This window comes from Procambarus clarkii, chromosome 25 (genome assembly GCF_040958095.1).
Source record: "Procambarus clarkii isolate CNS0578487 chromosome 25, FALCON_Pclarkii_2.0, whole genome shotgun sequence".
NCBI lineage: Eukaryota > Metazoa > Arthropoda > Malacostraca > Decapoda > Cambaridae > Procambarus > Procambarus clarkii.
In genome coordinates, this window is record NC_091174.1 from 29,694,759 (window position 1) to 29,713,578 (window position 18,820).

General features: G+C 43.0%; 1 protein-coding gene across 1 annotated transcript in view; it reads left to right on the forward strand.

Annotated features, from left to right (window-relative positions):
• LOC138368496 (dynein beta chain, ciliary-like) overlaps positions 1-18,820 on the forward strand; it is a 177,924-nt gene that overhangs the window by 126,763 nt on the left and 32,341 nt on the right. The window contains exons 8-9 of the mRNA XM_069331017.1: positions 2,705-2,840; positions 2,975-3,075. Of these exons, the coding sequence (XP_069187118.1) occupies positions 2,705-2,840; positions 2,975-3,075 (237 nt within the window). The remainder of the gene's footprint in view (positions 1-2,704; positions 2,841-2,974; positions 3,076-18,820) is intronic.

Genomic DNA, 18,820 nt, shown 5'->3' on the forward strand with positions numbered 1-18,820 from the left:
CAGAGAACCTCCAACAAGAGTGGACACAGTCATAGCCACTCAGGGGGATATAGAAGAGACGTCTCCAAGTAAGATGCTATAAATGTAGTGGACGTGGTCATTACTGGCAAAGTAGAGAGATGGATTTCAACTGCTTAACGAACAGAACCCGAAGTAAAATCTGGATCATCCAAACTGAAAATCTCAGTCCCAATGCTACTGTGCCTGCTCCGGTACTTTTTCTCAGCCTCATATCAGACGTAGAGAAGGATACAAACTATAGCACTATATCATCCTTTGCAGACCTCACTAGGATTTTCACGAGAGTAAACAATGTACAGGATACAACAAACCCAATCTGATGCAGACGATGAGTCACAATGAAGTGGCTGAAAGTGGTTAGATAATGGTTCTGGACCATTATTAAGTCGTATGATGACTTGATAATGGTTCAGGATGGACGAAACGTCATCGTTTCTCCACCTTCTGATGTGCGGTGTGTTCATCATATCTCCAAGCTGATGTTAATCAAGCTTTTCAATGTGCATTGAAAATATTGTGTTTAATGAGGATAAGTTCCAAATCCCACGCTATGAAAAAAAAACGAAAATATCAAAACAGAAACCATATATGAAATGCAGTCAAAAAACACTTTTGGAAGAGAAAGCAATATAAAAGATTTAGAAGTAATCATGTCATTAGAACTTACTTTTAAAGAACACGACAAAGCAGCTGTCACAACTGCAAGAAAAATCTCAGGTTGTATAACAATAACCTTTCAAACAAGAGAAGCCGCATCAATGATACATTTTAAGGCACTAGTGCTCTCTAGCGTGATATATTGCTGCACACTTACAGCACACCTAAAAGCTAGAGAAACTTTAAACAGGAGAGCATACAAAGAACTTTTGCTGCTAAAATCCACTCAATAAGGCATCTAAATTATTGGGATGCTGAAAAATGCAAAATCTGTTTTCCCTAGAGCAAGTGGCAGAGACACAAAATAATTTACGCTTGGAAAATACTAGGATTGGTACCAAATCTGCACACTGAAATAACACCACATGAGACCAGAAGGCATGGCAGGATGTGTAAACTAACCCCCATTGAAAACCAGGTACAACACATGAGAGAGAACTCGATCAACATCAAAGGCCTAAGACTTTTCAACACTTTTCAGCTACACATTCTGGGTATAACTGACTGAACTCATGCAGAGTTCTAAAGAGAACTTGATAAACACCTTCAAAGGATACCTGGTCAACAAGGCTGTGACTCACAGCCTGATGTATGAGTGACATTAATATTAATCACATTCTTAAATATGAGTCACATTCACATCACACACAAAATTCGGAAATAATTTGACACATTCTTCCATGCTTCTTGGTACTGTAAGTAATTATTTCAGTGTGTAAATTTGGAATCAGTCCCGGAGATATTTTTACAGGTGTAAAATATTATATATCTCTCTCTCACCTGCGCACTAAGAAGCAAACTTTGTGAGACTTTTAAGCGGTGTCAATAATCTATATGTTATAATAATTGTATTCTGAAAATAAAAATTGCTTGCCTGTTCTCCGGGTCAGCAACTTCTCCAACTTCGAATACAGCTATTACTTTGCAACAGTATCTACCCTATATAGCATTAATGTCTTACAAACTACCATAATTATTTTGACATCTAGGATTTGTGTGAGGTTTTGGTTAAACAGGCTATAATTTTCCTTGCAGTTGTGACAGTTTTATAGGTGTACTCTACATTATGAGGTAGTTTTAGAGGTGTGCTCAACATTATGAGGTAATTTTGTAGGTTTACTGTACATTATGAGGTAGTTTTGAAGGTGTACTCTACATTATGAGGTAGTTTTATAGGTGTACTCTACAATATGAGGTTGTTTTATAGGTGTACTCTACATTATTAGGTAGTTTTATAGGTGTACTCTACATTATTAGGTAGTTTTATAGGTGTACTCTACATTATTAGGTAGTTTTATAGGTGTACTCTACATTATGAGATAGTTTTAGAGGTGTACTCTACATTATGAGGTAGTTTTATAGGTGTACTCTACATTATTAGGTAGTTTTATAGGTGTACTCTACATTAGGTGAGTAGTTTTATAAGTGTACTCTACATTAGGGAAGTAGTTTTACTCTCAAAACTACATTATCTATTATGAGGTCGTTTTATAGACGTTCTCTCAATTATGAGGTCGTTTTATAGACGTTCTCTGTTATGAGGTAATTATATAGAGGTTCTCTCTGCTGTAAGATGGTTTTAAAGTGTATACTTGGTTATGATATTGTTGCTAGGGTGTATAATATATTATATTATATTTTTCAAGTTGTCTTTTCGTTTTCCATAATCAATTGTTTGATATTTGAAATATTTTCTTAGAGCTAATCAGCCGAAGACGAAATGATATTTAATATAATAGAAAAAGAGTTAATAAGCTAACAACAGGTTTATACATGCAATAATTGCTCTTGCTCATCCTCCAGCTCGTCCTCTCAAGCATTCATATTATTAAACTGATGTGATAAATGACCAGAACCTAACTTAACTGAGCACTTGCGAACAGAAAATGGGACAACTCGTCAATTTTGCGAGCAGCTATGATTTTAGTTCATGAGTTTTTGTAAGATGTACATTCGGGAGGATGAGCAGCTCCCGCTCATCTTCTTCCTCCTCTCTTCCATAATTCCTCATTATCTCATACTACAGAGACAGTTTTCAAGAGCACAGGGAGAAGGTGGCCTCGTACTTCAAAGAAGGAGAGAAGCCGCGACGCTGGGAGTTCCACCCCAACAACACCTTCGCCAGGATGGACCAGTTCCTCGCGCGTCTCGCCAACATCAAGGTGCGACTCTTACTGCCGTCATGTCCACAAAATTATATTATTTAACATGATATTTACATCTGTTTGTTATTGTTCATATAGTTATCTGTGTATAGATATCTTTCAGATAAATCTGCTTCATAATCTTTCTGTAGGAGATCTTTGACGTGGCAAAGGAGTTCTTAAAGATTGAGAAGGTTGAGTTCGGAGGTCCGAAAGGCAAAGTTCTTGGAGCAAACATCTCGGCTGTTTACAGGTAATGAACTGTGAGTGTGTGTGTGTGTGTGTGTGTGTGTGTGTGTGTGTGTGTGTGTGTGTGTGTGTGTGTGTGTGTGTGTGTGTGTGTGTGTGTGTGTGTGTGTGTGTGTGTACTCACAAATTTGTACTCACCTACTTGTGCTTGCAGGATCGAGCATTGACTTGGATCCCGCCTTTCTAGCCATCGGTTGTTTACAGCAATGACTCCGGTCCTATTTCCCTATCATATCTAGTTTTAAATTATGAATAGAGTTTGCTTCCAAACCTGCTACTTAAGTCCATTCCATTTTCCACTACTCTCATGCTAAAAGAAAACTTCCTAACATCTCTGTGACTCATCTGAGTGTTCCCAGGTTCCACCCATGTCTTCTCGTTCTGAAGTATTCTGTGTGAACAGTTCATCTTTTTTCACTCTGTCAATTCCCCTGAGTGTTTTATGCGTTCCTATCATATCGCCCCCTTTCCCTTCTTTTTTCTAGTGTCGTAAGGCTCAGTTTCTCCAGGCGCTCTTCATACCCCATCCCTCGTAACGCTAGGACGAGTCTCGTTGCAAACTTGTGAACCTTTTCCAGTTTCCTTATGTGTTTCTTCAGGTGGGGACTTCATGATGGCGCAGCATACTCTAAGACTGATCTAATGTAGGCAGTGTAAAGAGTCCTAAATGCATCCTTGTGTGTGCGAGTGTTTGTGTACTCACGTAATTGTACTCTCCAAGTTGTGCTTGCAAGGGTTCAGCTTTGGCTCTTTGGTCCAGCCTCTCAACCGTCAATCAACTGGTATTCAGATTGGTATAGCAACTGGTATACAATATCTGCATTTGAAACTTTGTATGGATTCTGCCCCTACCACATCACTTCCTAGTGCATTCCGTCTGTTAACTACTCTGACACTGAACAAATTCTTTCTAATATCTCTGTGACTCATTTAGGTACTAAGTTTCCACCTGTGTCCCCTTGTTCGTGTTCCAACCGTGCTAAAGCGTTTGTCTTTGTCCACCCTGTCAATCCCCCTGAGTTTTTGTAAGTGGTTATCATGTCTTTTCTTACTCTTCTGTTTTCCAGGGACGTGAGGTTCAGTTTCTTTAGCTTTTTCTCGTATCTCACCTCATGCCTCTCAGTTCCGGAACGAGACTGGTGGCATACCACTGAATCTACTCTAACTTTGTCTTGTGTTTAACTAGGTATGGACTCCAGGCTGGAGCTGCATATTTCAGGAATGGTCTGACATAAATGGTATACACGTTCACAAGTTTCTAAAGGCAGTTCTTATGTTGGCCCACCTAGAAAATGCCGCTGATGATATCCTTTTGATGTGTGCCTGGGGACAGGTTCGGTGTGATATCAACCCCCAGATCTTTCTCTCTATTTGACTCCAGCTGGATATCACCTCCCAGATGGCACCTTGTGTTCAGCCTTCTGCTGTCTTTGCCTAATTTCATAACCTTACACTTTCCTGAGTTGAACTTAAGTAGCCATTTTCTAGATCATTCCTCCAGTTTGTCCAGGTCATCCTGTAATCTCCGTCTATCTTAATCTGTTTTGATTCTTCTCATATTTTTTCCATCATAAGCACACATTGAGAGGAATGAGTCTATACCCCCTGGAAGATCGTTTACATATATTATAAACAGGATGGGTCCAAGTACAGAGCCCAGTGGGACTCCGCTGGTGACATCTCGCCACTCTGATATCTTCCCCTCCCTCACAGTTACTCAATGTTTCCTGTTACTTAGATACTCCCTTATCCACTCTTGCCTGTTGCTCCTACTGTGTGTGAGTGTGTTCCTCACTTAATTATACTTACCTAATTGTGCTTGCGGGGGTTGAGCTTTGGCTCTTTGGTCCCTAGGCTTAATAGAATTCTATGATCAGGTGACAAAGATTAAGCAAGAAAGAGAAGGATGGGCGGACTGCATTTTTTTGGACTGTCGGAAAGCCTTTGACACAGTATCCCATAAAAGGTTGATGCATAAGCTGGAGAAACAGGCAGGAGTAACTGGTAGGGCGCTCCAGTGGATAAGGGACTACCTAAGCAATAGGAAGCAGAGAGTTATAGTGAGGGGTGAGACCTCAGAATGGCGTGAAGTCACCAGTGGAGTCCCACAGGGCTCTGTGCTTGGACCTATCCTGTTTCTGATATACGTAAATGATCTCCCAGAGGGTATAGACTCATTCCTCTCAATGTTTGCTGACGACGCCAAAATTATGAGAAGGATTAAGACAGAGGAGGACAGCTTGAGGCTTCAAGAAGACCTGGACAAGCTGCAGGAATGGTCGAACAAATGGATGTTAGAGTTTAACCCAAGCAAATGTAATGTAATGAAGATACGGGTAGGAAGCAGGAGACCAGATACAAGGTATCACTTGGGAGATGAAATACTTCAAGAGAGAAGTATCAGAGAGAGAAAGACCTGGGGGTTGATATCACGCCAGACCTGTCCCCTGAAGCTCATATCAAGATGATAACATCAGCAGCATATGCCAGGTTGGCTAACATAAGAACGGCCAATAGAAACTTGTGTAAGGAATCTTTCAGAACATTATATATCACATATGTCAGACCAATCCTGGAGTATGCGGCTCTAGCATGGAGTCCATATCTAGTCAAGCATAAGACTAAACTGGAAAAGGTTCAAAGGTTTGCCACCAGACTAGTACCCGAGCTGAGAGGTATGAGCTACGAGGAGAGACTACGGGAATTGAACCTCACTACGTTGGAAGACAGAAGAGTTAGGGGGGGACATGATCACCACATTCAAGATTCTCAAGGGAATCGACAGGGTTGATAAAGACAGGCTATTTAATACAAGGGGCACACGCACTAGGGAACACAAGTGGAAACTGAGTGCCCAAATGAGCCACAGAGATATTAGAAAGAACTTTTTTAGTGTCAGAGTGGTTGACAAATGGAATGTATTAGGAAGTGATGTGGTGGAGGCTGACTCCATACACAGTTTCATGTGTAGATATGATAGAGCCCAATAGGCTCAGGAACCTGTACACCTGTTGATTGACGGTTGAGAGGCGGGACCAAAGAGCCAGAGCTCAACCCCCGCAAGCACAACTAGGTGAGTACAACTAGGTGAGTACACACACACACACACACACACACACACACACACACACACACACACACACACACACACACACAGGTAGCAGCCCGCAGCAGCTGTCTAAATCCCAGGTATCTATTTACTGTTAGGTAACAGGTTCGTCAGGGTTAAGGAAACTCTGCCCATTCCCCGCCGGGTGCGGGTATCGAACCCCGATCTCTAGATCCAAGAGTCTAGAGCGCTATCCACTCAGCCCCATATGTGTGTGTGTGTGTGTGTGTGTGTGTGTGTGTGTGTGTGTGTGTGTGTGTGTGTGTGTGTGTGTATGTGTGTGTGTGTGTGTGTGTGTGTAATTACCTAAGTGTAGTTACAGGATGAGAGCTACGCTCGTGGTGTCCCGTCTTCCCAGCACTCTGTGTGTGTGTGTGTGTGTGTGTGTGTGTGTGTGTGTGTGTGTGTGTGTGTGTGTGTGTGTGTGTGTGTGTGTGTGTGTGTGTGTGTGTGTGTGTGTGTGTGTACTCATCTAGTTGTACTCACCTAGTTGTGTCTGCAGGATCGAGCATTGACTCTTGGATCCCGCCTTTCGAGCATCGGTTGTTTACAGCAATGACTCCTGTCCCATTTCCCTATCATACCTGGTTTTAAAATTATGAATAGTATTTGCTTCCACAACCTGTTCCTGAAGTGCATTCCTTTTCCCCACTACTCTCACGATAAAAGAAAACGTCCTAACATCTCTGTGACTCACCTGAGTTTCAAGCTTCCATCCATGTCCTCTCGTTCTGTTACTATTCCGTGTGAACATTTCGTCTATGTCCACTCTGTCAATCCCTCTGAGTATCTTATACGTTCCTATCATGTCCCCCCTCTCCCTTCTTCTTTCTAGTGTCGTAAGGCACAGTTCCCTCAGGCGCTCCTCATACCCCATCCCTCGTAGCTCTGGGACGAGTCTCGTTGCAAACCTCTGAACCTTTTCCAGTTTCATTATATGCTTCTTCAGATGGGGACTCCATGATGAGGCGGCATACTCTAAGACTGGCCTTACGTAGGCAGTGTAAAGCGCCCTAAATGCCTCCTTACTTAGGTTTCTGAATGATGTTCTAACTTTTGCCAGTGTAGAGTACGCTGCTGTCGTTATCCTATTAATATGTGCCTCAGGAGATAGATTAGGTGTTACGTCCACCCCCAGGTCTCTTTCACGCGTCGTTACAGGTAGGCTGTTTCCCTTCATTGTGTACTGTCCCTTTGGTCTCCTATCTCCTAGTCCCATTTCCATAACTTTACATTTGCTCGTGTTGAATTCTAGTAGCCATTTCTCTGACCATCTCTGCAATCTGTTCAGGTCCTCTTGGAGGATCTTGCAATCCTCATATGTCACAACTCTTCTCATCAACTTTGCGTCATCCGCAAACATCGACATGTAGGACTCTACGACTGTAAACATGTCGTTAACATATACAAGAAATAGAATTGGTCCCAGCACCGATCCTTGTGGTACTCCACTTGTTACTGTTCGCCAGTCCGACTTCTCGCCCCTTACCGTAACTCTTTGGCTCCTTCCTGTTAGGTAGTTCCTTATCCATGCTAGGACCTTTCCCCCCACCCCCGCCTGCCTCTCGAGCTTGAACAGCATTCTTATGTGAGGTACTGTATCAAAGGCTTTTTGGCAGTCCAGAAATATGCAGTCTGCCCAACCATCTCTGTCCTGTCTTATCCTCGTTATTTTATCATAGAATTCCAGAAGGTTTGTTAGGCACGATTTCCCTGTCCAGAACCCATGTTGATGTTTGTTCACAAACCTAATGTTCTCCAGGTGTGCAACCAGTCGTAGCCTAATTATTCTTTCCAGTATTTTACAGGGGATGCTTGTCAGTGATACAGGTCTATAGTTAAGTGCCTCCTCCCTATCACCTTTCTTGAAGATCGGCACGACATTTGCCTTCTTCCAGCAACTGGGCAATTCTCCTGACATAAGTGACTCATTAAAGATCATTGCCAGAGGCACGCTGAGGGCCTGTGCTGCTTCTTTTAGTATCCACGGTGATACTTTGTCTGGTCCAACTGCTTTAGTTGCATCTAGAGTTGTCAACTGTTTCATTACCTCCTCTGCTGTCACCTAAATATCTGATAGTCTTTCATCTAGGGTAACCCCCTTCCAACAATGGGAGCTGCTCAGGCTCGGTAGTGAACACTCCATGGAAACTGGCATTCAGTGCCTCGCAGATTTCCTTGTCACTTTCAGTATATGCCCCCTCTGTCTTCCTTAGTCTTGTCTTGTCACTTGGTCGTTCACCGACATTTTTCTTCTTATATGACTGTGTAGTAACTTAGGTTGTTTTTTCGCTTTGATTGCAATATCGTTCTCATAGTCCCTTTCCGATGTTCGTCTTATGTTAATGTAATCGTTCCTAGCTCTGTTGTATCTGCTTCTGTTGCCCTCTGTTCTTTGTCTTCTGTACTTCCTCCACTTCCGCCTGCTGGCCATTTTTGCTTCCTGACACTGTCTATTAAACCATGGGTTATTATATTCCTTCTTATTTTTTCCCTTTACCGTTGGTATAAATCTCTCTTCGGCCTCCTGGCATTACTGTATGACTAGGTCCATCATATCTTGGACTGTTTTTCCTCTAATTTCTTCCTCCCACTGCACTTCACCCAGATAGTCCCTTATCCTCTTATAGTCTCCTTTCCTGTAGTCAGCTCTCCTTTCCCAGATCTCTTGTCCTATGGTCATAATTTTGAATTCCATCATGTAGTCAAAGACTAGGACACACTGGTCACTGGCCCCTAGAGTTATTTCATGCTCTAAATTCTCGATATCTTCTACGTTCTGGGTGAAAATCAGGTCTAATAGGCTCGGTGCATCTCCTCCTCTTTCCCTTGTGTCTTCCTTCACATGTTGTGTCAGGAAATTCCTGTCTATAACATCTACTAATTTTGCTCCCCACGTTTCGTCCCCTCCATGGGGATTCCTTGATTCCCAATTTATCTCTCCATGATTTAGGTCCCCCATGATCAGCAGCTTCGCTCTCATTCTGTGGGCTAGTGTTGCTGCCTTCTGCAGTTCATCTATGCATGCCTTGTTGTTGTCATCATACTCCTGCCTGGGTCTTCTACTCTTTGGTCGGGAATTGTAGATTACCAAGATCACAATCTTCCTCCTATCTGCTGTCAGAGTTCCATGTATGAAGCTTGTGCTCTCATTGGTAACCCGATTTCCCAGGTCTTCAAACTTCCATTTCCGCTTTATTAGGAGTGCCACTCCCCCTCCCTGTCTCTGTGTCCTCTCTTTTCTTATCACCTGGTAGCCCTCTGGAAATTTTGCATCTGAGATCATGTCACTTATTTTAGTTTCCACAATTGCAACTATGTCAGGATCTGCCTCACTCACTCTTTATTTTATCTCTTCTGCTTTATTAGATACCCCATCAGCATTGGTGTACCAAACCTTGAGATTCTTCATGGAAACTCTTGTACCAGAGTTCTCCCTTTCTCTGGGGGTCTGGGGGGATCTGGGGGGTGTCTGGGGGGTGACTGGGGGCAGGGGGGATCTGGGGGATCTGGGGGGTGTCTGGGGGATGACTGGGGGTGGGGAGGATCCGGGGGATGTCCGGGGGGATCCCGGTAATAGGAGCATCAGGATGAAAGAAACTGCCCATTTTGTTTCCTCGCTGGCGCCTAGAATCGAGCTTAGGACATAGGATTACGTATCCAGCGTGATGTCTACACAGCCTCCGGCACCCCAGTGTGTGTGTGTGTACTTACCTAGTTGTGCTTGCGGGGGGGGGGGATTGAGCTCTGGCTCTTTGGTCCTGCCTCTCAAATGTCAATCAACTAATGTACAGGTTCCTGAGTCTATTGGGCTCTATCATATCTGTACTTGAAGCTGTGTATGGAGTTAGCGTCCACCACATCACTTCCTAATGCATTCCATTTGTCTACTACTCTGACACTGAAAAAATTCTTTCTAACATCTCTATGGCTCATTTGGGCACTCAATTTCCACCTGTGTCCCCTAGTGCGTTTACCCCTTGTGTTAAACAGTCTGTCTTAATTTACCCTATCAATTCCTCTGAGAGTCTTGTATCAGGTGATCGTGTCGTCTCTAACTTTTCTTTCTCCCAGTGACTTGATGTTTAAATTCCCGTAGTCTCTCCTATTTCCTCTCCTCTCTTGTAGCTCATACCCCTCAGTTCGTGTACTAGTCTGGTGGCAAACCTTTGAACTTTTCCAGTTTAATCATATGCTTGACTAGATATGGACTCCATTCTGGAGCCGCATACTCCAGGATTGGTCTGACATATGTGGTATATAATGTTCTGAGAGATTCCTTACAAAAGTTTCTAAAGGCCGTTCTTATAGGTACTCACCTAATTGTACTCACCTAATTGTGCTTGCGGGGGTGGAGCTCTGGCTCTTTGGTCCCGCCTCTCAACCGTCAATCAACTGGTGTACAGATTCCTGAGCCTTTTGGGCTCTATCATATCTACATTTGAAACTGTGTATGGAGTCAGCCTCCACCACATCACTTCCTAATGCATTCCATTTACTAACTACTCTGACACTGAAAAAGTTCTTTCTAACGTCTCTGTGGCTCATTTGGGTACTCAGCTTCCACCTGTGTCCCCTTGTTCGCGTCCCACCAGTGTTGAATAGTTCATCCTTGTTTACCCGGTCGATTCCCCTGAGGATTTTGTAGGTTGTGATCATGTCCCCCCTTACTCTTCTGTCTTCCAGTGTCGTAAGGTGCATTTCCCGCAGCCTTTCCTTATAACTCATGCCTCTTAGTTCTGGGACTAGTCTAGTAGCATACCTTTGGACTTTTTCCAGCTTCGTCTTGTGCTTGACAAGGTACGGGCTCCATGCTGGGGCCATGTGTGTGTGTACTCACCTAATTGTGCTTGCGGGGGTTGAGCTCTGGCTCTTTGGTCCCGCCTCTCAACCGTCAATCAACTGGTGTACAGATTCCAGAGCCTACTGGGCTCTATCATATCTACATTTGAAACTGTGTATGGAGTCAGCCTCCACCACATCACTTCCTAGTGCATTCCATTTATTAACTACTCTAACACTGAAAAAATTCTTTCTAACGTCTCTGTGGCTCATTTGGGTACTCAGCTTCCACCTGTGTCCCCTTGTTCGCGTCCCACCAGTGTTGAATAGTTCATCCTTGTTTACCCGGTCGATTTCCCTGAGGATTTTGTAGGTTGTGATCATGTCCCCCCTTACTCTTCTGTCTTCCAGTGTCAGAAGGTGCATTTCCCGCAGCCTTTCCTCATAACTCATGCCTCTTAGTTCTGGGACTAGTCTAGTAGCATACCTTTGGACTTTTTCCAGCTTCGTCTTGTGCTTGACAAGGTACGGGCTCCATGCTGGGGCCGCATACTCCAGGATTGGTCTTACATATGTGGTGTACAAGATTCTGAATGATTCCTTACACAGGTTCCTGAACGCCGTTCTGATGTTAGCCAGCCTCGCATATGCCGCAGACGTTATTCTCTTTATGTGGGCTTCAGGAGACAGGTTTGGTATGATATCAACTCCTAGATCTTTCTCTCTGTCTGTTTCATTAAGTACTTCATCTCCTATTCTGTATCCTGTGCCTGGCCTCCTGTTTCCACTGCCTAGTTTCATTACTTTGCATTTACTTGGGTTGAACTTCAACAGCCATTTGTTGGACCATTCACTCAGTCTGTCCAGGTCATCTTGTAGCCTCCTACTATCATCCTCTTTTTCAATCCTCCTCATAATTTTTGCATCGTCGGCAAACATTGAGAGGAACGAATCTATACCCTCTGGGAGATCATTTACATATACCAGAAACAGTATAGGTCCAAGGACTGACCCCTGCGGGACTCCACTTGTGACGTCTCGCCAATCTGAGACCTCACCCCTCACACAGACTCGTTGTCTCCTGTTGCTTAGGTACTCCTCTATCCACCGGAGTACCTTCCCTCTCACTCCAGCCTGCATCTCCAACTTTCGCACTAGCCTCTTGTGTGGCACTGTATCAAAGGCTTGTGTGTGTGTGTGTGTGTGTGTGTGTGTGTACTCACCTAGTTGTACTCACCTAGTTGTGTTTGCGGGGGTTGAGCTCTGGCTCTTTGGTCCCGCCTCTCAACCGTCAATCAACAGGTGTACAGATTCCTGAGCCTATCGGGCTCTGTCATATCTACACTTGAAACTGTGTATGGAGTCAGCCTCCACCACATCACCCCCTAATGCATTCCATTTGTCAACCACTCTGACACTAAAAAAGTTCTTTCTAATATCTCTGTGGCTCATTTGGGCACTCAGTTTCCACCTGTGTCCCCTTGTGCGTGTTCCCCTTGTGTTAAATAGACTGTCTTTATCTACCCTATCAATCCCCTTCAGAATCTTGAATGTGGTGATCATGTCCCCCCTAACTCTTCTGTCTTCCAGCGAAGTGAGGTTTAATTCCCGTAGTCTCTCCTCGTCGCTCATACCTCTCAGCTCGGGTACTAGTCTGGTGGCAAACCTTTGAACCTTTTCCAGTTTAGTCTTATCCTTGACTAGATATGGACTCCATGCTGGGGCTGCATACTCCAGGATTGGCCTGACATATGTGGTATACAAAGTTCTGAATGATTCTTTACACAAGTTTCTGAATGCCGTTCGTATGTTGGCCATACCATGCCGTTGGTATGTTGTTGTGTGTGTGTGTGTGTGTGTGTGTGTGTGTGTGTGTGTGTGTGTGTACTCACCTAGTTACTCACCTAGTTGTGTTTGCGGAGGTTGAGCTCTGGCTCTTGGTCCCGCCTCTCAACCGTCAATCAACAGGTGTACAGATTCCTGAGCCTATTGGGCTCTATCATATCTACACTTGAAACTGTGTATGGAGTCAGCCTCCACCACATCACTTCCTAATGCATTCCATTTGTCAACCACTCTGACACTAATAAAGTTCTTTCTAATATCTCTGTGGCTCATTTGGGCACTCAGTTTCCACCTGTGTCCCCTTGTGCGTGTTCCCCTTGTGTTAAATAGACTGTCTTTATCTACCCTATCAATTCCCTTAGAATCTTGAGTGTGGTAATCATGTCCCCCCTAACTCCTCTGTCTTCCAGTGAAGTGAGGCTTAATTCCCGTAGTCTCTCCTCGTAGCTCATACCTCTCAGCTCGGGTACTAGTCTGGTGGCAAACCTTTGAACCTTTTCCAGTTTAGTCTTATCCTTGACTTGATATGGACTCCATGCTGGGGCTGCATACTCCAGGATTGGCCTGACATATGTGGTATACAAAGTTCTGAATGATTCTTTACACAAGTTTCTGAATGCCGTTCGTATGTTGGCCATCCTGGCATATGCCGCTGATGTTATCCGCTTGATATGTGCTGCAAGAGACAGGTCTGGCATGATATCAACCCCCAAGTCTTTTTCCTTCTCTGACTCCTGAAGAATTTCCTCTCCCAGATGATACCTTGTATCTGGCCTCCTGCTCCCTACACCTATCTTCATTACATTGCATTTGGTTGGGTTAAACTCTAACAACAATTTGTTCGACCATTCCTTCAGCTTGTCTAGGTCTTCTTGAAGCCTCAAAGAGTCCTCTTCTGTTTTAATCCTTCTCATAATTTTAGCATCGTCCGGAAACATTGAGAGAAATGAATCGATACCCTCCGGGAGATCATTTACGTATATCAGAAACAAGATAGGACCGAGTACAGAGCCCTGTGGGACTCCACAGGTGACTTCACCCCAATCGGAGGTCTCACCCCTCACCGTAACTCTCTGCTTCCTATTGCTTAGATACTCCCTTATCCACTGGAACACCTTACCAGCTACACCTGCCTGTCTCTCCAGCTTATGTACCAGTCTCTTATGCGGTACTGTGTCAAAGGCTTTCCGACAATCCAAGAAAATGCAGTCTGCCAAGCCCTCTCTTGCTTGTTTAATCTTTGTCACCTGATCGTAGAATTCTATCAAGCCTGTAAGGCAAGATTTACCCTCCCTGAACCCATGTGGGCGATTTGTAAGACCCTTCTCTCCAGATGTGTTACCAGGTTTTTTTCCTGACGATCTTCTCCATCACCTTGCATGGTATACAAGTCAAGGACACTGGCCTGTAGTTCAGTGCCTCTTGCCTATCGCCCTTTTTGTATATTGGGACCACATTCGCCGTCTTCCATATTTCTGGTAGGTCTCCCGTCTCCAGTGACTTACTATACACTATGGAGAGTGGCAAGCAAAGTGCCTCTGCACACTCTTTCAGTATCCATGGTGAGATCCCATCTGGACCAACAGCCTTGCTAACATCCAGATCCAGCAGGTGTCTCTTAACCTCCTCTCTCGTTTTTTTTTAACTTTTCCAAGGCCGCCTGGTTTACCTCCCTTTCTCCAAGCACAGTGACCTCACCTTGTTCTATTGTGAAGACCTCCTGGACCTTCTTGTGGGATATCTGGGGCTTGACTCAATTATTTAATTACTAAAATTTATAACGAAGGACCACCCACTTTTGAGAAAAGAGGGAAACTAATAAAAAGTGATCATTAGAAACACAAGGAAGAACCAGTGTCTATGGATAAATATTAGAAGGAATAATCACTTAAATAAATAATGGACTGTATGGTTAATTAACTAAAGTCAGAGCCTCAAACACCTACATTGGGGGTGGGGGTATTGCTGGAACTTCATATACGTCTAGGAACTAGTGTGGTTCGTGCACCAGTTCATTGTTGAATAAAAAATATTGTGACCAAATTATTATAGAATCAATAGGTAAATACAAATAGAAAATATTAATGATTGTTAGAATTAGAGCAATCATCTAAGTAAACACATCCATCTCCACACATGATAAGCATTCAATATGATAATAACATGGATAGGTAGAATAAATTGGAGCAATTAAATGTGTTCAAAAAGTCTTAGCTCTAAGATGATTTCTATGACATTGATCGTGCCTCGTCCTCGTGATCTCAGGATCTCCACATAGAAGCCCTTAGAGGTGAATAACGCGAATGTAGTTAATGGCTCGTTGACTCCTCACATACGAGCTGTAATTTAAAGGATATTACGTAGCATTGAACTAGGCTACTTAAGTCTCAATATTTATGAAATAGAAAATAAAGATTAGTGCGGTACTAACATTGGATTTTTAGTCGTCTTACGATGTAATGTAATGTAACGTTACGATGTAACGACTGCCCAGGAAATATACAATCTCTAATGATGCATCAAGAAAGAATTATATACTTATCGGTGAGTGCAGTATATGCTGAAGTCTGCCGGTATTACGTCTCAATCTCAAACTTCCACAATGTTGTACACGTGGTTGAGAGTTTGGCTTGAATATCGACGCGTTATTATTTGACCGAGCACTGTAGATCACGTGGAAGAATAATTATTCGTTCTAAGCTGAGTATCAGTGTAATTCTTGCTGATAATCCCAACGTCACGTGTCTCAGACTCTGACGCCAAGACTTTCCCGCTCAAGTACGTATGCTCTCGTTGCTCACTCCGCAACACGAGCTCGCCACACACACACACAATGGCGTCTCTCCCCCCTCAACCCGCGTCCCCGCATTCACCACAGAAATTATTTATCACGAATAATACTATTTCGCGCAATTGTGGTTGAAATACTTTAATAAAGACTGGGTTGTGATTCTAGGGATTAAAATATTATTGCTTTCTCGTCTTATGGTGGAAACGAGAAATGGAGAAGATTTTAGTTTTCTCCATGGCATTCATGCGTGACAGAAAAACTATTACTTGATAACAATTGTAACTAAAAACTCTCGATTTAGAATTATTTGGGAGTTATGTTATCCATAAATAATTATCACACGGAATACTGATGATTTTAGAGAACCACATTCAATTCTCTAACACACTGGCAATAAATGTGTTTAACTAGATATAAGCTGACGCAATACTGGTGCTTGGTTTCGTAAGAATTCCAGCATCCATATGTAGATATAATGGTTAGTTTATGTGAACATTACTGTTAGTAAGTTTTAGTGACTACTGTAGTTAGTATATAATAATACTGATTCATTATAATACAATAGTATTGTATTAGTGTTGGAAATTTCCAACATAACTCCGGGGGGAGATTTCTCGGGTCGCAGTGCATTGTTGAGTACTGACATACCTATCCCGAAGTTAGTATTAATGTTAATATGTAAGTATGTTAGTACACACATAACAGATGTCCCGTAATTGTCAAGGACATACAAGAAATTTAAGTCTTGCAAAGAAATTCATGTTGAATGGAACATGTTATTGGGAATCATCTTAAGTTAATTACTAATAAAGCCTACAATAAACTCTGGGACTGATGTCGCTTTGACATGTAATGTTTATGTTACTAAGTCTTAAAGTCTTGTAAACTCTCAGATACTCTAGACGAAATAATGTTATTGTTAATAGCCTATACAACAAATTAAGAATTAAATCATACAATTTAAAGTAATTGAGAATCCACTGTGATGAGAATGTTCTGGGTCATTGAGACTTGTAACGATTTGTTACTTGACATCACAACACAGTATCATCATGATTACTTAAATTGGATGGGAAATTATTTGCTCTTGGTCGGAGCTATAATTGGCTTGTAGTTTCCGTTTGCATTGTTGAGCAGCAGCTCTAGTGGGGCGGTTGCTCGGTGGATCAGAATTGTTGTCCTCGGAAACTGTTGGCGAAGCTGGTTCTGATAAACACTCTCGTTCTGCTAATTCGAGAGGTACCAACTTCTCTAAGGTTTTTAGGGTAGTGTTGCCTTGGCACAAAACCTTTACTACTCTCAGGATGCCTTGGTGATCTGGGTGGATAGCAACAATTTTGCCTATAGGCCACTCTGACCTTGGTCCATCACTGTCAACCAATACTAGGTCTCCTGGTTTAAGTTGTACTTTATTATAGGGACTCGAAGCTCCGTAGTGGTACTCTCGTAGAGCTGTGAGGTACTCTCGAGTCCACACCTCATTCCACCTTTCAATTACTCTTGAGAGATGTTGGTAACTTTCTACTAAGTCACTCCTGGTTACATGTGAAGGATCGACGGGGTCCTCTTCTGCCAAAGGTATTAGAGGGCTCAGCAGGCCTCCATGTATCAAGTGTGAGGGACTCAGAGGTTCTCTCTGTGAGAAATCATCTGATAGGTATGTTAATGGGCGATTGTTGACTCGCGCCTCGATTTCCACGACAAGTGTTTGTAGTTCTGAGTAACTAATTTTCTGTCGATGTAAGGTCTTCCTTAAACACTTCTTGACAGTTCCTATCATACGTTCGTAGAACCCACCTTGCCAGGGGGCTCTGGGAGCAATAAATTTCCAGTGGCATTGTCGTCTCTGCAGGACTGACTGCACTTCTGGATGATTCCATACTTCTCGTAGACAGGCTTCTCCTGCTACAAAATTTGAACCATTGTCCGATATCATTAGTTTGGGACAGGATCTGCGAGCTGCAAATCTACGAAAAGCTTCGATGAAGGCTTCAGCACTCATGTCCGAAGTCACTTCTAGATGTCCGCCTCGTGTGGTAGCACACGTGAAGAGGCAAATATAAGCTTTCACTGGTATCTTATCTGGATTGCCAGTGAGAAGCAAGGCTCCTGTGTAATCGACACCAGTGGTCTCAAAGGGACGAAGATGAACCACTCTTTCTTCAGGGAGTGGTGGAGGTCCTGGGTAAGGACACACTCGAGCGTCGTATCTTTTGCAGATCACACAGAACTTATTAATTGATCTGACTGTTTGACGACCTTGAGGAAGCCAATATTTCTGTCTGAGGTCGGTGAGAGTGTCTAACACTCCACCATGCAAAGTACCATATTGATGGTGATGTAAAACTAGAAGTTTGGTAATGATGTGGTGACGTGGTAGAAGGATCGGATTCTTTGTATCCAAATCAATTTTTGCATGAAGCAAACGTCCTCCACACCTTAATATATTATGAGTATTGGCATCCTACCAGATACCTAGAGACTTGGTTAATTTATCTGGAAGATTTTCATATTCACTTCCATATGTCTCTTGCTGTGCACGTTTGATCCAGTAGAGGATAGGATTGGGAAACTTATGTCTGATTCCTATCTTAGCAAGAAAGTCAAACACATGTGCTGTTACTCTTAATATCTTACTCAAGTTAGGATAATTGTGGGGATTAATAGCTAAGATTCGATGAGGTTCTGGTTCTTACATGGGAGTAGTGATATTGGTCACTATGACTTGTGGCTTTTGTTTGGGCCACTGACCACTAACAAGCCATGAAGGTCCATTAAACCACGTCGAAGACTTGATAAGTTGTTTTAATGTTAATCCTCGAGATAAGTAATCTGCAGGATTGTCCTTAGTGGGAACATGTCTGAATTTATATCCAGCAGATAATTCATGAATTTCCCTGACACGATTACTAACATAGGGAGTTTTATTGTTGTTGTTTCTTACCCATTGTAAGACTGCCTCATTGTCTGACCACACTACAATCTCACCAAAGTGGATATTATTGAGTGTCTTTGTCAGGCAATGAGCCAATCTTACTCCCACCAGCAATGCAGTTAACTCCATTTGAGGTAAAGATCTCTTCTTAATGGGAGCATTTCTTGCTTTAGATGTGAGCAAAATTTATTGTGCACTATTAACAAAGTAGGCTACAGCGCCATACGCTTTGCCAGGGGCATCGCAAAAAACGTGCAAATTTGTGGGTAAGTTTTGTCCTGAAGCAT